This window comes from Mandrillus leucophaeus, unplaced genomic scaffold (assembly GCF_000951045.1).
Source record: "Mandrillus leucophaeus isolate KB7577 unplaced genomic scaffold, Mleu.le_1.0 Scaffold62, whole genome shotgun sequence".
Taxonomy (NCBI): domain Eukaryota; kingdom Metazoa; phylum Chordata; class Mammalia; order Primates; family Cercopithecidae; genus Mandrillus; species Mandrillus leucophaeus.
This window is the reverse complement of record NW_012106697.1, coordinates 3,137,735-3,155,442: the sequence shown is the minus strand read 5'-3', so window position 1 is coordinate 3,155,442 and position 17,708 is coordinate 3,137,735. Positions and strand designations below refer to the sequence as shown.

At 44.2% G+C, this 17,708-nt stretch overlaps 1 protein-coding gene across 1 annotated transcript in view; it reads right to left on the bottom strand.

The window, feature by feature from the left end:
* Window positions 1-1,166: 1,166 nt before the first annotated feature.
* TENM3 (teneurin transmembrane protein 3) overlaps window positions 1,167-17,708 on the bottom strand; it is a 718,045-nt gene continuing 701,503 nt past the window's right edge. The window contains exons 27-30 of the mRNA XM_012000130.1: window positions 12,045-12,341; window positions 7,565-9,176; window positions 4,716-4,846; window positions 1,167-1,927 (exon numbers count right to left, since the gene is read on the bottom strand). Of these exons, the coding sequence (XP_011855520.1) occupies window positions 1,172-1,927; window positions 4,716-4,846; window positions 7,565-9,176; window positions 12,045-12,341 (2,796 nt within the window). The 3' untranslated portion in view covers window positions 1,167-1,171. The remainder of the gene's footprint in view (window positions 1,928-4,715; window positions 4,847-7,564; window positions 9,177-12,044; window positions 12,342-17,708) is intronic.

The following is a 17,708-nucleotide window of genomic DNA, read 5'->3' as shown; positions in this document are numbered from 1 at the left end:
ATGAGACAGAGCTTTGGAACAGCAACAGTAAAAACCCCGGGGTTAATTCTATCAACTCCCCATCGACGGGCAAGGTTGAGAGAGGGTCAGAGAACCCTTCCTCCCGTTTTCTCCAATCTTCCCTTACATTCCACCAGCCCTAGTTGTCTGCTGTGCCTCTCAGTTGACAATGCTGAGGACACTGGCTTGATGTGTGAGAGAGGGAAGAGAAAGGAGCTCTCTGATTCACCACCCACCTAGAATTGCACGGTCCTATCCATCTAGTGATAGAAGCTTGCACATTTTTTCAACCTAATACAAAAATATTAACACTTCTGGACATTATAGGCATAAGTTGTTATATCTCTACAATATAATAATTTATACTGTACAGCTATAACAGATAACAAAAGGTGCAATCCTTTTAAAAAAGTCACACAGTTCACGTTTTTATCATTTTATTTTTAAGTATAAACTTTTTAAACACTTTACATAAATTAACTCCTCTGAGACTAATATTTGATGTACAGTAAATTGTAATTCATATAAAAATCCATAAACAACTTGTCTCACATAATTTACAAAAAAATCAGGATTTCCTTTGCTTATCAGTGGCAAGGATTCTAGTTGCCAGTTTTTTCCCCGAAGGCAAACCACGCTAGCATCGTAAAACCCATGAACAAATCCCGCCGCAGACGTCACTGCGCCAATGTCTTTCTGCAAAGCTGCACAGGGAAAGCAGTTGGTTGTCTAGAAACAGTAACTTTGCCCCACACTGTAAAATGCACAGAGACAGCTATCACATCCTATGCAGACAGACTACTTCTTGTAAGCAAAGGTCGACAATTCGGGACTATTTGGAAACACTGTATGCATTGTTTTTTTTCTTTTTTAAAGTTAGTTAAATACAGTGCCTCGACAGGAGCAGACGGCCCAGCGCAAAAGGTCGCGGCCTTTGTCCTTGATGATTTTTTTTTCTCTGGCTACGTTCAGTCCGACTGAGTGCAGCGCTATGCATATGTAAACATATTCGTTAAAGCCGATCACCTTTAAGGTCATTCAGAAAAAAGCGGTCCTTGTTTTCGCGGTGTGGGTGTGGGTTCTAACAGCAGTCTCGTTCTCCCGGGAGGAAGGCTCTTGGGCGTTGGAGAGTCCCACTCGGGTTGTGCCACAGGACAATGTGAGCAGGGCGTTACCTCCTGCCGATCTCGCTCTGCCGCAGGAACTGGATGTTGTTGGCACTGTCGGCCAGCTCGGGGTACTGCTCCACCGAGAGTACGTAGTACCCGTCGTAGCCCTGCACCTTGCCGGCGCTCAGCAGCTGCCGCTTCTCGCCCTCCGTCCAGAGGCGCGCGCCCTCCTCGCCGTCGCGCACGCGTTGCTGCTCGCGCGCCCAGGCCCGGGCGAGCGCGCGCTGCCGCGCCTGCTCCAGGATGCGCGCCTTCTCCTCGTCCAGGGTCATGCCGTAGCGCACGTGCAGCGCCAGCGCGCCGAACTGCATCTCCACGTCCGCGAACCTGCGCGTCCTGCCGTTCACCACCGTGGTGGACTGCGACACCGTCACGTTGATGCCGTTCTCCAGCGCCTTGCGGCCGCTGGTCAGCCGCAGCGTGCCCAGGTCGCTCTCGGGCGTGGTGGTCTTGATGAAGTAGTGCGTGTCCTTGCCCTCGATGGTGAAGTGCAGGTTCTCCAGGTAGAAGGCGTTGTTGAGCACGGCCGCCACCTTGATGCAGTCCTCGTTGGCGATGTTGAGCACGTTGGTCTGCACGCGGCCCTGGCTGACGGCCAGCATGACGCCCTTGCCGATCAGCGACTTGACCGTGGCGAACCACAGCCAGGACTGCGCGCCGCCGGCCCGGCGCCGGCTCACCTGCACCTCGGCCATCTTCCCCAGCGACAGGAAGGCCTTGGCCTGCCGCGCCACTTGCTGCTGGACTCCGAAGATGGGCTGCGGGAGAAACACAACAGGGGGCGCGTCAGAGGTGACCGGGAGCCTCCCCACTCCTGACCCACACACGGGGCTCTGGGGGCAGCGCCAAGGCATGCATGGAAGCCCCGGGGTCCTTCCCGATCAGAAGGCTGACAGCCCGGGGGAGGAAGCACTGGAGATCCCTCCCCGTCAAGGTGATCCCAGTGCTATGGAACCCCCAAACGGCTCGCGCATCGTGGATCACTTTAAAGCTTTCTTCGTTTCTAACATGGGAAAAATAGTCCTGTTTCTTGCTTTTCTCTTACAGTTTCTAGAGGCTCTTTTCCCACGCCCACCCCACGTGGGGAACCCAGCTCATCCGGACCTCCATGCTCGTAGCTTTCTCCACAGGAGACTGAGAAGCCACCAAACACAAAGACGGATCTGAACGGCTGGGGATACTTAGGGCGGATCACTGGGCCCCGCTTCGTATGCTTTGAAATGCTTCCATTTAAGTCAACTCTGTCCCCTCTCCTGGCAGAGTTTTCAGCTGAAGATGGTGAGTGTAACGGCAGAACTGAAATGTACAGGGATGAGTGGACGGTGGGGCAGCTGGAGATATTTGTTACTTTAGGAAAACAATTATTTTTCTCAGACTTAGGGACAGTGGGCCGTCTAGATTGGCAAATGTTTTAAATTGGGGGCATCTTAACTCAGCCATTTCTTATACTACCAGATGTTTGTCTGGCCATTGTTTCCCAAATGAAAACATCTGTTTCATCTGCGGCAATGAAAGAAACAGTTGTTTTTCTGCACTTATGGCAGCCTCAATGTCTTTGCCCACGATTCCCTTTGCTGTCCTTATGGTGTGCTTCTCTTGACAGAGAACTTGAACCATATTTAAAAGGCTGCTTAGGAAAAGAGCTGGCAAGTCCATTTGTACAGTTAGATGTTAGTGTTTTCAGGCATGTTGGAAAGTCATACACAATTAAGATGTGCATGTTCAAATGCGTTAGGAAACTTCGGTATGTATTCATGCCGCTATATCAGTGTAGACAGTCACACACTGCTTAACCATGGGGATGCATTCTGAGAAATGTAGCATTAGGCCATTTCATCCTTGTGTGAACATCATAGAGTGCACTTACACAAACCTAGATGGTGTAGCCTACTACACACCTAGGCTATATGGGATGCCTATGGCTTCTAGGCTGCAAACCTGTATACAGTGACTGTACTGAATACTGAAGGCAACTGTACCACCATGGTAAGTACTCGTGTATCTAAACATAGAAGAGGTACAGTAAAAATACGGTGTTGGCAGAGCCTGGTGGCTCATGCCTATAATCTTAGCACTTTGGTAGGCAGAGGCAGGAGGATCGCTTGAGCCCAAGAGTTCAAGACCAGCCTGTGCTACACAGGGAGACTCCATCTCTATGAAAAATAAAAAATTAGCTAGGTGTGGTGGCATGTGCCTGTGGTCCCAGATACTTGGGAGCCTGAGGTGGGAGGATCGCTTGAGCCCAGGAGGTCAAGGCTGCACTCCAGCCTGGGTGACAGAGTGAGACTCCATCTCAATTAAAAAAAATATATGATATTGTAATCTTGTATGATCACCACCTTATACAAGGTCTATCATTGATCAAAATGTTGGACACATATGACTATATTTGTAACTTATGAAAAAGGAATTGCTTTTATATTAGGTATGAAACAACAACAGGTACTGGTACTGTAGACAGCCTGTGTGTGTGTTAACCATGGCTGCCTCTTCTCTTTGTTTTCATTGAAATGATAGGAAATTGCTCAAGGGGTGGCTGGGAATTAATCGCTCTAAGAAAGTCTGCACTGTCTTATGATCATGGAGTCACCCCATTTCTCCATCTCTGATTAGTCTTACTGTGAGCTGGAAATTCTGGTATTTTGCTGTGCATTCCTTTCTGATCTCTGACTGGTGGGGATCAGATGTGCCACTTTCTGAAGCAGCAGCTTTGACTTTGTAATTTTCTATTACATTTCTTTCATTTCTTATAATGGTTACAGGCCTCTTGATCTATTATGCTCAGGAAAATTCCATAAACCTTCCTGGTTGTAGGTGGACCCTTACCGGAGGACATTTATTTTTATTTTTAATCTTTTTAAATTTTTAATCTTTTCCTACGAAACACTATTAATTATTATTATTATTTTTTGAGACGGAGTTTTGCTCTTGTTGCCCGGGCTGGAGTGCAGTGGCGTGATCTTGGCTCACCACAACCTTAGCCTCCCGAGTAGCTGGGATTACAGGCGTGCCCCACCACGCCGGGCTAATTTTGTATTTTTAGTAGAGACGGAGTTTTTCCATGTTGGTCAGGCTGGTCTCCTGACCTCAGGTGATCCGCCCACCTCAGCCTCCCAAAGTGCTGGGATTCCGGGCATGAGCCACCTTGCTCGGCCGAAACACTGTTAATTTTTAAAGAAGTTGAACTTTGTAGCATTGTTTGTGGGTTGCTAATTTGTAAAATGGGTTCCGGGCCCTCTTGTTTATTGTAGTTTTGCCTTCAGGTCCATGCTTGCTTGGGGTTCTTTTTAGAAAGCCAGCACTGGAAAGTGAGCTGCTGCATTTCTGTGTTTTCATTAGCATTTGCTGAAAACATATTTAGGCCTGTTTAACAGGCCTCTGGTTTGTTGAACAGAAATGCAGAGGAAGTGTTGTTTTTTTGCCCTTAAAAGAGTCAAAAAATTACAAGCTGTCTTGGTACAGTTTTCACAAAGGTGGTTTCATTCGATATGGGTAGATAAGACACAAGCTACTTAACACCTTTCCGTGGCTCTTTTTGTTTCTTACCGGTGTATCATCCCACTGCTGACTCTTCACAAGTTCATAAGAAGGTTCTGTTAAATCAAATTTGGGAACAGGGAATCCAGGAATAGCATTGTGCAGATGGAAACCAAATGTCACCAGCCAGCTGTTAACATCTAGGAGAAGAATGTTCAAAATGAAAGGTGTTGGAGTTTTGTCCTTTCATATATTTAAATTCTTACCGTAAAAAGAAAATCCAGTTTCACAATTAATAATCTGAAAAAGAGCACATGTTTGCTTTCGTCCTACAAATCTAAACCTACTCTGTTTTTAGATATGAAGATGGGAAACTGCACAGCAGAACTATGGCAAATGCTACGAAAATTGCAGAGTAATAGATGCTCAGACAGACTGGGTAAGCCGTCATTCCTGCTAAGTTGCAGCCTGTGCTAGTAACAGTGATAGCAAGGGTAAGAACAATGCATAGCAGCAGGAGAGAGATATAACTTGCAGAAAACAAATGAAATTTGTTTTGTAGTTAGTAAAGGCTGGTCTCAAATAGAAGTGTGTTGTTAGCTCTCCAAAGCGATTGCCCAAGGATATGCGGACTTCCACAACCCATTTTCTATTAATAAAACCCCTAAATTGAGAGTATTAAAATCAAGTTGATTCTTAATCAAAGATGAATGCTGAAAGCTGGCAAAACTGGCCAAGGGCACAGAAGTCCTGATTACCATCAGCTATGACTTCAAAGGCTCACTGTGCACAGGTGGAGACAAACTTTTTGGGGAAAGAACCTGGAAACCTTTAAGATGGTATTTTAAAATATTGCCATGTGACTCCAAAAGCCATTAAGCTGAGAATAAAGCTTTTATTCTATTCTGGAGGTTATAATGTTACAGAACTACTCAGCAGGCTTGCAGCTTTATGAGTACGGTTGGGTGTAGATTATTTTATATATTAAGCACATTGCTGGAAAATTTGAAATTGCATTTCACCTAATATATTTTATGCTGTTCCATCTCTCTTTTGATGTTTTCCAGAAAATGCTGCTATGGCATTCCCTGCAGTCCACGTTGCTAGGAGAGGATGAATTCAGGAGCTGGGGGCTTTCCAGCCTTTCAGTCAGCCCCTGTCAACACCCCTTAAATAACCAGTGGTAAACTGCTTGTCAAAATGATGGAGAGCCACTTGATTCCCATTTCCTTCTCCAGGACACAGACTCTCACCTCATTGCCAGGCTGGCAGGTCCTTCGTCCAGGCCTCATATGGCTATGAAACCACTGGTATTGTTTCCATTTGAAATGGGCTGGTAGTAGTGGTGGTGCGGAGAAATAAATCCTAAGTGGTTCACATAGGATGCAAAGTGATACAATTTGTGTGTATATGAGAGTGTATCTGAGTTTGGGGGGTGGGAGGGCCTTATTTTTGGGAGAAAATTCTCCCAAATTTGTTAGAGTATTGGGGGCAAAAATTCTGTTACTCTGAAAAATGTCTGCATAACAGTGAAAATCAGAGGGCCGTGAGTATTGAAAAGTACTGCCAAAATAATGGGATTTGAATGCAGATGTGTACTGAAAAACCCTGAATTGAGAATAAGGGTGCTGCTGAATCAGGAGGCGGAAAGAAGGGACTTTCAGCTGGTTCACATGGAAGAGATATAAAATGCTTTAGGCAGTCTGGAAAGGTAGGAAGCAGATGTGAAATGAACGGGGCAACCTGTTGAGCCTGTTTTGAGAACTGAGAGAACAGACATCTCAGTACATCTCAAATATTGAGCTAGAAAAGAGGCAGCCTAAAGGAGCATCTAACACAAGCCAAAACAAAACAGAAATACCTTAAACCGAGCCCAAAAATAGACAACAGGAAAGAACCTTCCTCCTGGAAATATAAATGTGGTACAGGGGTTAATGATGGTGCTGTATATCAGGAATGGAAGGTAGGAGCAGCAGGATTCAGAATTCTTGGAGTAGAGGTTGAGTGAAGAAGTCAGCTTCTTGCAAGGACCTTGTCTGTTTCACATGCTGGTGGTTCCATGGTGGCAATAGTGGGATCTGATGTTCTACATCTTGCATAACTAAAAAAGTAACATGCACTAAACTTGGAAAGATCTTAAATCTGTACCCTGAAAGTTATCCCACATTCGTGGAAAAATTAGTATGCCTATTAGTATTGTCACCATGCAAGAACTGCACTGGCAATGAAGACAGTGATGTAAGAGACAGAAGTGAGACCAGACACAGGATCCACTGTCTAAGCAACTGATGGGAGAAATGGCTTCGTGACTGTCCTGAGGAGATGGTGGTGAAGCAGGAATTAAACACCTCCCAGGGATGAAATGGTGTCACCCTGTGTTATGTTTCACGTTAATCATCTCTATGAGAACTTCACACATGTAGTTAAAAAACCCAAAATGACATATTCGTAAGGTAGTTACTATTTATTGCGGAATTTCATGTATTATCTTTGTGCCCTAAGTTAGGCACTATTATCCCAATTTTATAGTTAAGGAAATGGAAACTCAAAAAACATGTGGCTTACAGAGCTCCACAGCTTGTAGGAGAGCAGCTGAGATTGGAACTCCAATTTTGGGACTCTGTGTTCATCATGTTTTTTGCTTCCCCATGTTCCCCTTCTTTAAATGACTGGAGTTCATGTCATTTCAAAAACTTGTGGCCTTGGGCACTGGCAGGCAGAATAGGAAGTAACTATGTCTCATTTTCCCTTTGTGATTTCTCTGTGGTTCCATAGAGAAATAAACGCATTAAAAGGTCAGCCATGTGACTTTGCTTGAGCAAAGTATGCAGTTTTTTAAAAAACCATTTCCAGTTATTTTGTGTATTAATCTAATGATGGTAGTCCTCCAGCACTTGGAAAAGAATCAAAATGCTTACCTGTGATGTAATCTTTCACGTCATGGATTTTGCTTGCAGGGTTGTTATTCCTAAACATGTACAAGTTAAAAGGAGCTGGGTCCTTCCCAATTCTTTTCCAGATTTCTATGTCAGGTGTCGTCCACCGTCCTGCCAAAATGTCATAATCTCTTTCTCCAAAGTGGATTAATTTGGTGAGTGGGTCATACAGGCCACCATGAAATCCAATGACCAGCTGAAAGTCAATATTGGAGTCAAAATAGATTTCACCGTATGCAGTGTACTGAATCTGTTTCAGCATAAACCCATTGCTACTGAACACAGCCAGTGGTGTCCCCGTGTTATCCGACGCAATGTAGAATTCATCCCCACTGCTGATTTCCATGGCAAAAAGATGGCCTTGGAGATCGTAATACAGGGATGTAATTTCTGAACTTGAATGGTTGTAGACATGAGTAATCCTAGTGGGATAAGTTAGGTCAGCATAAAAAAACTGCAGGTGCTGTCCTAGACTGGTTTTGCTAGAAACACGCCTTCCCAGGCCATCGTAACGGTAGATCACTGTCCAGCCACTGCCTTTACTGTAAACTCGAGTTAGAAGCCCCTTGGAGCTGTATTCAAAGATTTCCGTGCCTCTTTGACGTAGGAAACCATCTTCATCCAGCCGATACTGAACATCACCCAGGCGAGTGATTCTGTCTCGCAGGTCATAGCGAAGGGGTGTCAGACGTGCACTGTTACTTGGGTTCAATAAATGGAGGTTTCCATTCAGATCATAGTTGTACCGCCACATTATCTTTTCATTGAGGTAAACTGTTTGGAGCTGTCCATCAACATCATATTCATAAGCATATTTGGTGGTGTTGGCAAAGGGCCCTATTTTAATTTCTCTCTTGGTTACCCGACCCATGTTATCATATTGAATTGTAATCCAGTACATGAGCGACCTGAATATCTCATACTGAATTTCCTTGATACGGCCATGAGCATCAAAGTGCTTCGTGTAGGTCATTACAGCTGTGGAAATGATCTGGTTAATATCATAATATATAACTCCAAATTTTCCAAACTGCTCAACTTTGCCAGAGATGTCGTCAAACTGATAGAGATCAATAGGCAGTGGAGTTTCATTGATCACACCTTGCATGCTGGTCACTCGAAAGCTGTTGTCATAGCTATAGTCAAATCTTGCATTTACCATCCCATCTTCACTAAAGCGGAAAATCTGCCTGTCAATCAGGGGACCAATTTGCCTGTATCTAATGGTGCAAATAAAACCATCACTCTGGAGGTTTACTGTCTTTAGGACTCCTGCTGTTTCATCATAGGTAAAACTGACTCTTGTGCTATCATATAAAATTTCTGAGAGTCTGGTCTGCCTTCTGTATTTGAATAAGACCCTCCGACTTGTACCCAAGAAAGCCGTTTGCAGAAGCAGCCCCTCCTCGTTGTAGTCCGTGATGATGGAGGCGTTGCTTTCCGGGGGGTTGTATATGTTGCGGTAGTAGCCAATGGATCGGATGGTCTGCATGGTGTGGCGAGCCACACTGGGCATGGTGATGGCAGACAGGCGGTCCCACATATCGTATTCGAAGATGTACTGCCGCTGGCTATGAAGCAGAAGAACCATGGACTGTAAAGAGAGAACATTCTGTTACCCAGTGTTTGTGAACAGGAGATGCGAAAGCAGATTTAGTGACCACAAATGCGCAGAAACATTCCACTAGAGAAAATGATCTTCATTTTAACTGAGTTATCCTTGACCTTGTGTGTTGTTAACGTTTCTCTGCCTAATTTGCTTGGATGCTTAATTGTGAGGGGTTCTGCAATTAGCGGCTCAAGATTCACAACGTGCTGCCTGTCACGACGGATGGTACCATTCTTTTCCCAGACATTCAGAGCCAACCAGCAGATTGTCAATGGATCTGGATTAGTCATAATACAGGCATGATCAAAGCTGCTTTACACACAATATTTTGAGGAGAAAATAGCATATGGGGAATGCAGTTCCATCCATAATTAGCAATTATTTAGTAAGGTGGCTTCCCCCCCTCATTTGACTGAAGAACCACTCAAATCATGTTTGATTTCTAGTGTACTTGGCAGAAGGGCAAAGCATTCACAATATTATTTTATAAAGACATAAAATTAGCCAAAAATGGATAAAGTGTACATGAAGCATCAACACCAAAAAAAATCGTGAAATTAATCACATGGTGAATGAGAGCTATAAATGCCCTTAGTAGAAATATTCTAGATACACATACAGCTAAATTGTTACAAGGCATCTGTACTGACAACAAAATCTCCCTTTCTGTGGATACCAAATCCGATTTGTGTCTCAGGAACAATAAGAATGGTTTCTGGACTTCATACTGTGTTGGAGCTAAATTATGAAGTGAGTAAATATATTAAAATGAACTCTGCCTATTTCATGAGCCACCGCAGAAAGACAAAATGACAGTCATTTATTAGGCCAACATGAGAGAAGGTCATCCCAGGCTGGTTAAGTCAAGCTCAGCAGTAACTCAGGGCTCTGGATGGCTCTTCCCTCTGAGGAAGCTTCCTCTAACCCCTGTTGGGCCACATGAAACGACATTGGCACAGGGAGGATGTGTGGCTTGGGAGCCCTGCGAGGTCTTCTCCTTTGCCTGACTTCAGCTTCGGTAGAATCTCCTCTTTGGGCAGACCTAGGGGCAATTTTTGCGTGCAGGGTGTGTAGTAAATGTCCTGAGAATTGTTCCTAATAGTTTGCATTCTTCCAAGGAAAGCTTGGACTATTGCTAGATTCACAGGAATTAATACCTACTTTTGGAATCATCTGAAGTCATATTTGATGGTAGTCTGTAAAATATTACTTGTTTTGCTATGAGTAAGTTTTGGCTTAGTGCACCTATCCCAGTAAGAACATCGAAAGTCTGGGTGGATGTTAGGGATTTGGGAGAGACGATGAGAAAGATCTGTCTGTTGTCTTTTCTGATGCTCCTGGATGCATGCAGGTATCTTGGTCACTGCCTCTGTCATTCTGTGACAGTGGCTCTTCTCAATGATACGCTCCTGGGCTCCCTCTAAACATTTCCCCGTCCCATTATGATCACTACTATACATTTTTAGGGTTGCGCTTGTATATTTCTGTTACTCTGTAATGCACTTAATTTAAATTGGGGAGACTCCAGAATGAAGCTGTGATCCTCTCCCACTTAGAAACGTTGCCTTAGGGGCTTGTCATCTAACAGGTGCGATTCATTGTCTCAAGGGTTAGGCAGACAGGTGGGTCTGCAAGAGACAGATTGGCCATGAGGGTCCTAGCTGGAAGCATCCCAGAGGTCGGGGGCTGCCGTAAGAGAGGTAGTATCCTAGAGTGAGCTCTGGAACTGAAACTGGTTCTCAGGAAGAGTAGCCTGTGCAGTCACCGGCTGGAATCAGGTGGGATGGCTCAGGGTTCAGGGGGTTAGATTTAGACTGAGTCATTCCCCATGGCACCTCCAGTGAAGAAAAAGATTGTGTGAGGGGAGCACAGTGACAATATGGATGTGATGTGATTTATGTGGGTGACAAGAGTTCTTCTGTGCAACGTTTGAGTCAGGAAGGGTGGAGCAGTAACTGCCGAGTAGAGCGTGTAGCACATGCTGCTGGCTAACTGGTGGTGCCGTGCTCTGGGGTCTGAGAGCTACCAGACCTCAACACAGAATCATTTTCTAGGGTGAATGTTTGTCTCAAAGGCAAATGAAACATTCCATGAATATGCTCTTTGGTGGATTATATTTCTTAAGAGAGGAATTACAGCGAGATTGTTCTTGCCTTTTTCTTCCCTTTCTTTTACTTTCATTTCCTCTGACCCAGTTAATACCCCAAGCCACACAGCATACATTTAGCATTTTGCACACGTGTAACTCTAAGTCTCCATTTTTGATACTGTGAAAAGTTCTCGAGAGTGGGAAACAGCCTAATCTAGGATGCTTACCTTTTATATGTAGAAGAAAGGAAAGATGCCACACAGTATACAAAAGTGTGGCTTTCTAAGAAAATCGCCTCTTTTGGTTAATAATGCATAACTAGGATCTACATGCTTTTTATGATTATGTTGAAGTTCTGCCAGGAACAACACAAAGCTGACAGCTTTAACTGTGCTAATGTAAGGCTCTCTCTTAAATGAAAGAGCTAGCACGAAAATCATTTACAAGCGACTTACATGCTCAAGGTCTAATTTGTGAATGTTGTCAGTGTGTAAGCTTGGCAGGTGGACAATGTTAATGCTTGTTTGTTTACATCATAAATCACTTAAAAGGGTCTCAGACAGTAGAACTTAACTAAGGAGAAACTACTTTGCTAATGCAGAAATTCATCATTGCTGTGCTCATGTGACTTCTGTATTGATACTTCGAATAATAACAGGAACTCAGTCATGTGCCACTGTTTCTTTCCCCCTTAGTGCTCCAGATGATGGCTGAAAAATGTGAATTATCCTTTCCCTATTGTTGAGCTTAGTTTGCAGGCATACCTTTTCTAAATATGTGTAACTCCATGTTTTACCATCAGCAAAGACCCGAGATACAATCCTCCCCTGTCCGTCATAATCTACTTTCTCGCTAGTGGTGCCTCGCTGGATGCTGGCGATTTGACCTGTGGATGAATAGGTGACATTGACGGCCATCAGCTTGCTGCTTGGCAGCCAGAGAGTTGGGTGCCCAGACGTGTCGTAGGCGATCCTCAGTAGAAATTTACGGTGGTCGTCATAGATCTTTTCTGTCTTTGTTGTTCGATCAAAGTCAACCGAAAGGAGGTTTCTGCCATTAACCTGTTACAACACCAACAAGATGATAAAATAAATCATGTTATTCCAACACCGGAGTCCCCAGTATTGTTTAAACACCATTTATGATGATTGATTCTCTTTGTCAGTAAATTAATTTAGCAACTTCTTGGGTACAAGTGCAAGGCAGTAGATTAACTGCTCTTTTAAAATGTTTTATTAAGCAGAAAGACAGCCTGGCATTTGTTCAAAACCATTTCAGTTAAATTTTGTAAACTAAAGCAACTGATAAGAAAAATACCAAAATGTATTTGCTTTAAAGTTTGTTCAGGAAATCTAAAGGTGGTAAACATGACACCTATTCATATGACTCAAAGCTCCTCCCCCAAAGACACTGGAAAATAATTGCTTAGTAAATTAATCATGGCTACATTAAATAAAACACAGTGGTTAATGTGACTCTAGCCCTTTGAAGAGCAGTTAAGTAGAAGTTGGAACCCACATTACTGTAAATTATTAATGAGTTTCAATAGCAGCAGGTTATAAACAAGATCATTGCTTTTGGCCCAGTGCTGCGACGTCACAATTTTTTTAGAAGGCCTCTTTCTTTGGAGAAGAGCTGGTTAACTGGCAGGGACTTCAGAGTCCTTCACTAACACATACACATGATCTGAATATTGTACTTATTTGACAAATTCAGCACCATGTGTTGTCACAGAGTCTCTGTGGCTCGGTGCCACGTCCAGAACCTTGGACTAAATCTGGCTGTTACTGTCTGCCATCCGAGGCATACACAACCCAGCATTCGCTATTGCAATTAGAAGTGTGGTCCCAATTACATTCTGCTTTACAAACAGTCTCCAGCGTTTGCAGGCTGTGAACCTCTGAGGGGCAGAGACCACGGCCTATGCATTCTCTGGTCTTCTACAGCACCTTTGTGAGAGGGGTGGCTTGTACATTCCAAAATGCTCATTAACTATTTGGACTGTTACAAATTAAATGGGAAAATCTTAATTTTATATAGCTGTATTCCAGCTAGAACCTTCAAAATGGACAGATCCAGCTGACCCATTTTACACACACACACAACCACTCACATGTTTATATAGAAATATATGTCTATATACCTACATCATATATATTGGTAAAATTTGGAATAAAACTACCTTTTGCATTCTATCATTGACATTAAACACGTCCCATGCAAAAATACTCCTTAAGCTTAAACTTTTCCAATTGGCTGTTCAAGGAGAGTATTGTGAAGTCCGGGGAATGGTAGCTCGATAAGCTAAAAAGAAATGATGTTGAGGGCAGGAAGCACCCAGATAGCTGATTTACAAAAAAAAAGAAGGCAGAAAGAGCCCTGGAGAGAAATTGCCTTTTTTTTTTTTTTTTTTTGAGACGGACTCTCGCTCTGTTGTCCAGGCTGGAGTGCAGTGGTGCGATCTCGGCTCACTGCAGCCTCCGCCTCTCGGGTTCACGCCATTCTCCTGCCTCAGCCTCCTGAGTAGCTGGGATTACAGGCGCCCGCCTCCACACCCATCTAATTTTTGTATTTTTAGTAGAGACGGGGTTTCACCATGTTGGCCAGGCTCATCTCGAACTCCTGACCTCAGGAGATCCGCCCGCCTTGGCCTCCCAAAGTGCTGGGATTACAGGCGTGAGCCACCGTGCCTGGCCTAGAAATTACATCTTAACTTTTCAGTTCTATCAGCTGATGTGGGCAGCCACCCCGCAACACTGTGTCACAGGAGATTATCAGGGGCGGTGCCTGGGGAGGAACCCAGGACTCCCAAGCCTGATCTCTAGACCTGAAGCAGCCTGACCTCAGCTTTCAAGCCCCCTGAATCTGTTCTGTCCATCTGTAAATAAAGAGGTTGGCCTAGATCCCTTAGGCTCTGTCTTTCAGTGAGTTTTATTTGCCTCTGACCAGCCAGCTGGAGGCTTTCTGAGCTCCATGCGGAAATGTCTGCATATTAGTTGCTTCCCGCCTGATGTGAATTTTGTGAAACTTTATGAGTTGAGCTTTGCAGAATGCTTTGTGTACCCTGGTAAGAAGCTACCAGCTAATGTTACAAATATATATTTTAAAGTCTGTAGAAAGGTTTGATATCAAATTGATAAATGGCAGAATCAAGTTGTTCAGCTTATATCTGCACTCCAGTTTTGGATGCCTCAAGAAGAGGTTTTGCACAATTTAAATGGTTTTCTTAGGGCTCTTGCGTGCCTGTGATTGTGTTTTGAAAGGAAAAAATACCCTGAATGTTTAGGGTTGCCCTCTTTTTTCTTCCTTAGATTATTCTGGGTTTTGGAGGAACTACAAAAGACTGACTGTAGCTTCCAGGGACAGGGCTGCCATGTTATTATTGCCCATGTGTTTGCATTTTCCTTGGCATTCATTTTAATTTGTATTAATTCTTTACTGCTTCCTGGACCCTCCTTCGTGTCTGCAGTTTCCTCTGGTTGGAGTATGGGAAATCAGGACCACAGAGTAGGTATGACGTGCTGCTGTGGGGAAACAGGCATGGAGCCCCATCTTTTCACGGCCTCTATGCTCGGACTTCTGATTTTTTTTTTTTTTTGACGGAGTCCCACTCTGTCACCCAGGTTGGAGTGCAGTAGCATGATCTTGGCTCACTGCAACCTCCTCCTCCAGGTTCAAGCAATTCTCCTGCCTCAGCCTCCTGAGTAGCTGGGATTACAATCATGTGCCACCGGGCCTTGCTAATTTTTGTATTTTTAGTAGAGACGGGGTCTCACCATGTTGGCCAGGCTGGTCTCGAACTCCTGACCTTAGATAATCCGCCCACCTCAGCCTCCCAAAGTGCTGGGATTACAGGCATGAGTCGCCGTGCCCAGCCCTGGCTTCCGATTTGCACCTTTGGTTTGTGGGTGTGGTTAGGTGACACTGAAACACCCAGGTGCAGGTCAGATGATGCCATCACTGTGTGTGACTTCGACAAGCATCTGGAAGCAGTGAGACCCACCATCTGGACATAAGTTCTGATTTTTCTTTTATCCAGACAAACACTGGATGCTGTGCCTTTCCTGTATCCTCAAACCAAAGTAATGAGGAATGACTTCGAATGTGGCTGTATTTCTTCCCAAATTCCCAACACAAGCCAAGGCTTTAACCATTCTTACTGTTTCCAGACACCGTTCTCTGTTATTCAGTGTGGAAAATTTCAAAAGATACTAACAGATCTCCTGTTTTTCACCCTCCTTCCCATGCCTGGACTTTCTCCTTTGGGTGTTGTGAACAGGGGCACCTGTGTTCCAGGACATGGTTTGGCTTCACCACATCTTTATGACGCCAGGGCAACTTTTCAAATCTTTTTTTCTTCTTTTTTTTTTGTTACAGTCATAAAGTGCCAGCATTATTTCAGGCTCCAGTGGATTTTTTTTTCTCCTGAGACAGGGTCTCGCTGGGACACCTAGGCTCGAGAGCCATAGTGTGATCTCGGCTCCCTGCAGCCTCGACTGTCTGGGCTCAAGTGATCCTCCCACCTCAGCCTCGTGAGTAGCTGAGACTACAGGCGTGCACCACCACACCCGGCTAATTTTTGAATTTTTAGTAGAGACGGGGTCTCCCCATGTTGCCCTGGCTGGTCTCAAACTCCTGGGCTTAGGCAATCCACCTGCCTCAGCCTCCCAGAGTGTTGGGACTACAGGTGTAAACCACTGTATCTGGTCTTCTGGTAGCCTTTTAATAAATATTTTTAATTATTATTAAAAATATCAGGTTAAGACCGGGAGGGGTGGCTCATGTCTGTAATTCCAAGATTTTGGGAGGCGGAGGCGGGCAGATCACTTAAGGTCAGCAGTTTGAGACCAGCCTGGGCAACATGGTGAAACCCTGTCTCTACAAAAATACAAACATTGGCCAGGTGTGGGGATGCGTGCCTGTAGTCCCAGCTACTTGGGAGCCTGGGGTGGGAGGATCACTTGAGCCTGCGAAGTTGAGGCTGCAGTGAGCCTAGAGCACACTACTGCACTCCAGCCTGGGCATCCCAGCAAGACCCTGTCTCAAGAAAAAAAAATTATTTATACACACACACACACACACACACACACACACACACACTTAAATAACAATCTAAAAGTGAAACCCTATCTCAGATCACTGCTACACCTCCAGCTATATAAAAATGAATTCATTTGTTGTGTATGAATAAGAGATCACCATGAATTCCTTTGTGATGTATACTTCTTTTAAGTAAGCATGGAAAAAAAATCTCCATTTTCAAAGATCATGTCCAGCATGATTGTAATTAATCACAACGTCACTTTGATGTTGGGAGCGGGCAGCTATAATCTTCCCTCTGGAATATGCTTGAAAAGAACATGACGCAACACACTTTTCCCAGGGAGTGACGCCAGCAGGGGGGATTACACTGACTTATCCAAGATGTCATGGGGGGAAGTGAGGAAGGGCAGGCTCGTTTCCCAGTACACTGGGTGACGATATCAAGACTCTCTTGTGTCCCCGTTAGAGCATCAATTTGCTACAGGTTGTTTTGTGTGTGTGCTCCGTCAGCAGGTGCCAAGTGCATTGTGCAGTCCTACGCTAGGCTGTGCCGCTCAGATTAAAGTGAGAAATAGGCCACTACCAAATGTGACTGGCATAATGAGATTTAAATATGCTATCATATTTATGCATGCCTTTAAACACACGTTTGGCTTTCAAATTTTGAGATTTTCTTTTTTAAAATGATTCACTACAATTTTTTTTTCTCTAAGCTTCTGAATCTGGGCAGCTTTAGGAGATGAATTTTAATATTAGAACACCATGACAATTTTTTTTTTTGTAATTGATTGAAGGCTGGTTCTACAATCCAGCAGTGATAAAACCTAGGAATATTTACCAAATATTATAAGGCACAGATAAGCAACTGCTATCTATGTGTCTTTTTTTAAAAAAATGAGCTACAAACAAGTAAGTACAGAATAGTTGTGTCTTCTGCTTCCTCACATCTCTATCACAGTTTCCTGTGCTTGTTATTTTCTGCTGTGTCCAGCCTGTCCCTTAACGCACTGTTTCACAGAAATGCTTTTCACGTTGCTGGTTTCTTATATGATTTTTCCATTTCTACTCCCTGCCTTTTTTACTTTTTAAACTTATATATATATATGGCTAGGTGTGGTGGCTCATGACTGTAATCCCAGCACTTTGGGAGGCCGAGGCGGGCAGATCACTTGAAGTCCCAAGTTCAAGACCAGCCTGGCCAAAACATGGTAAACCCCCATCTCTACTAAAAATACAAAAATTAGCCGGGCATGGTGGCGTGTGTCTGTAGTCCTAGCTACTTGGTGGGCTGAGGTATGAGAATCGCTTGAACCCGGGAGACGAGGTTGCAGTAAGCCAAGATCATGCCACTGCATTCCAGGAGTGACAAACGGAGACTCCATCTC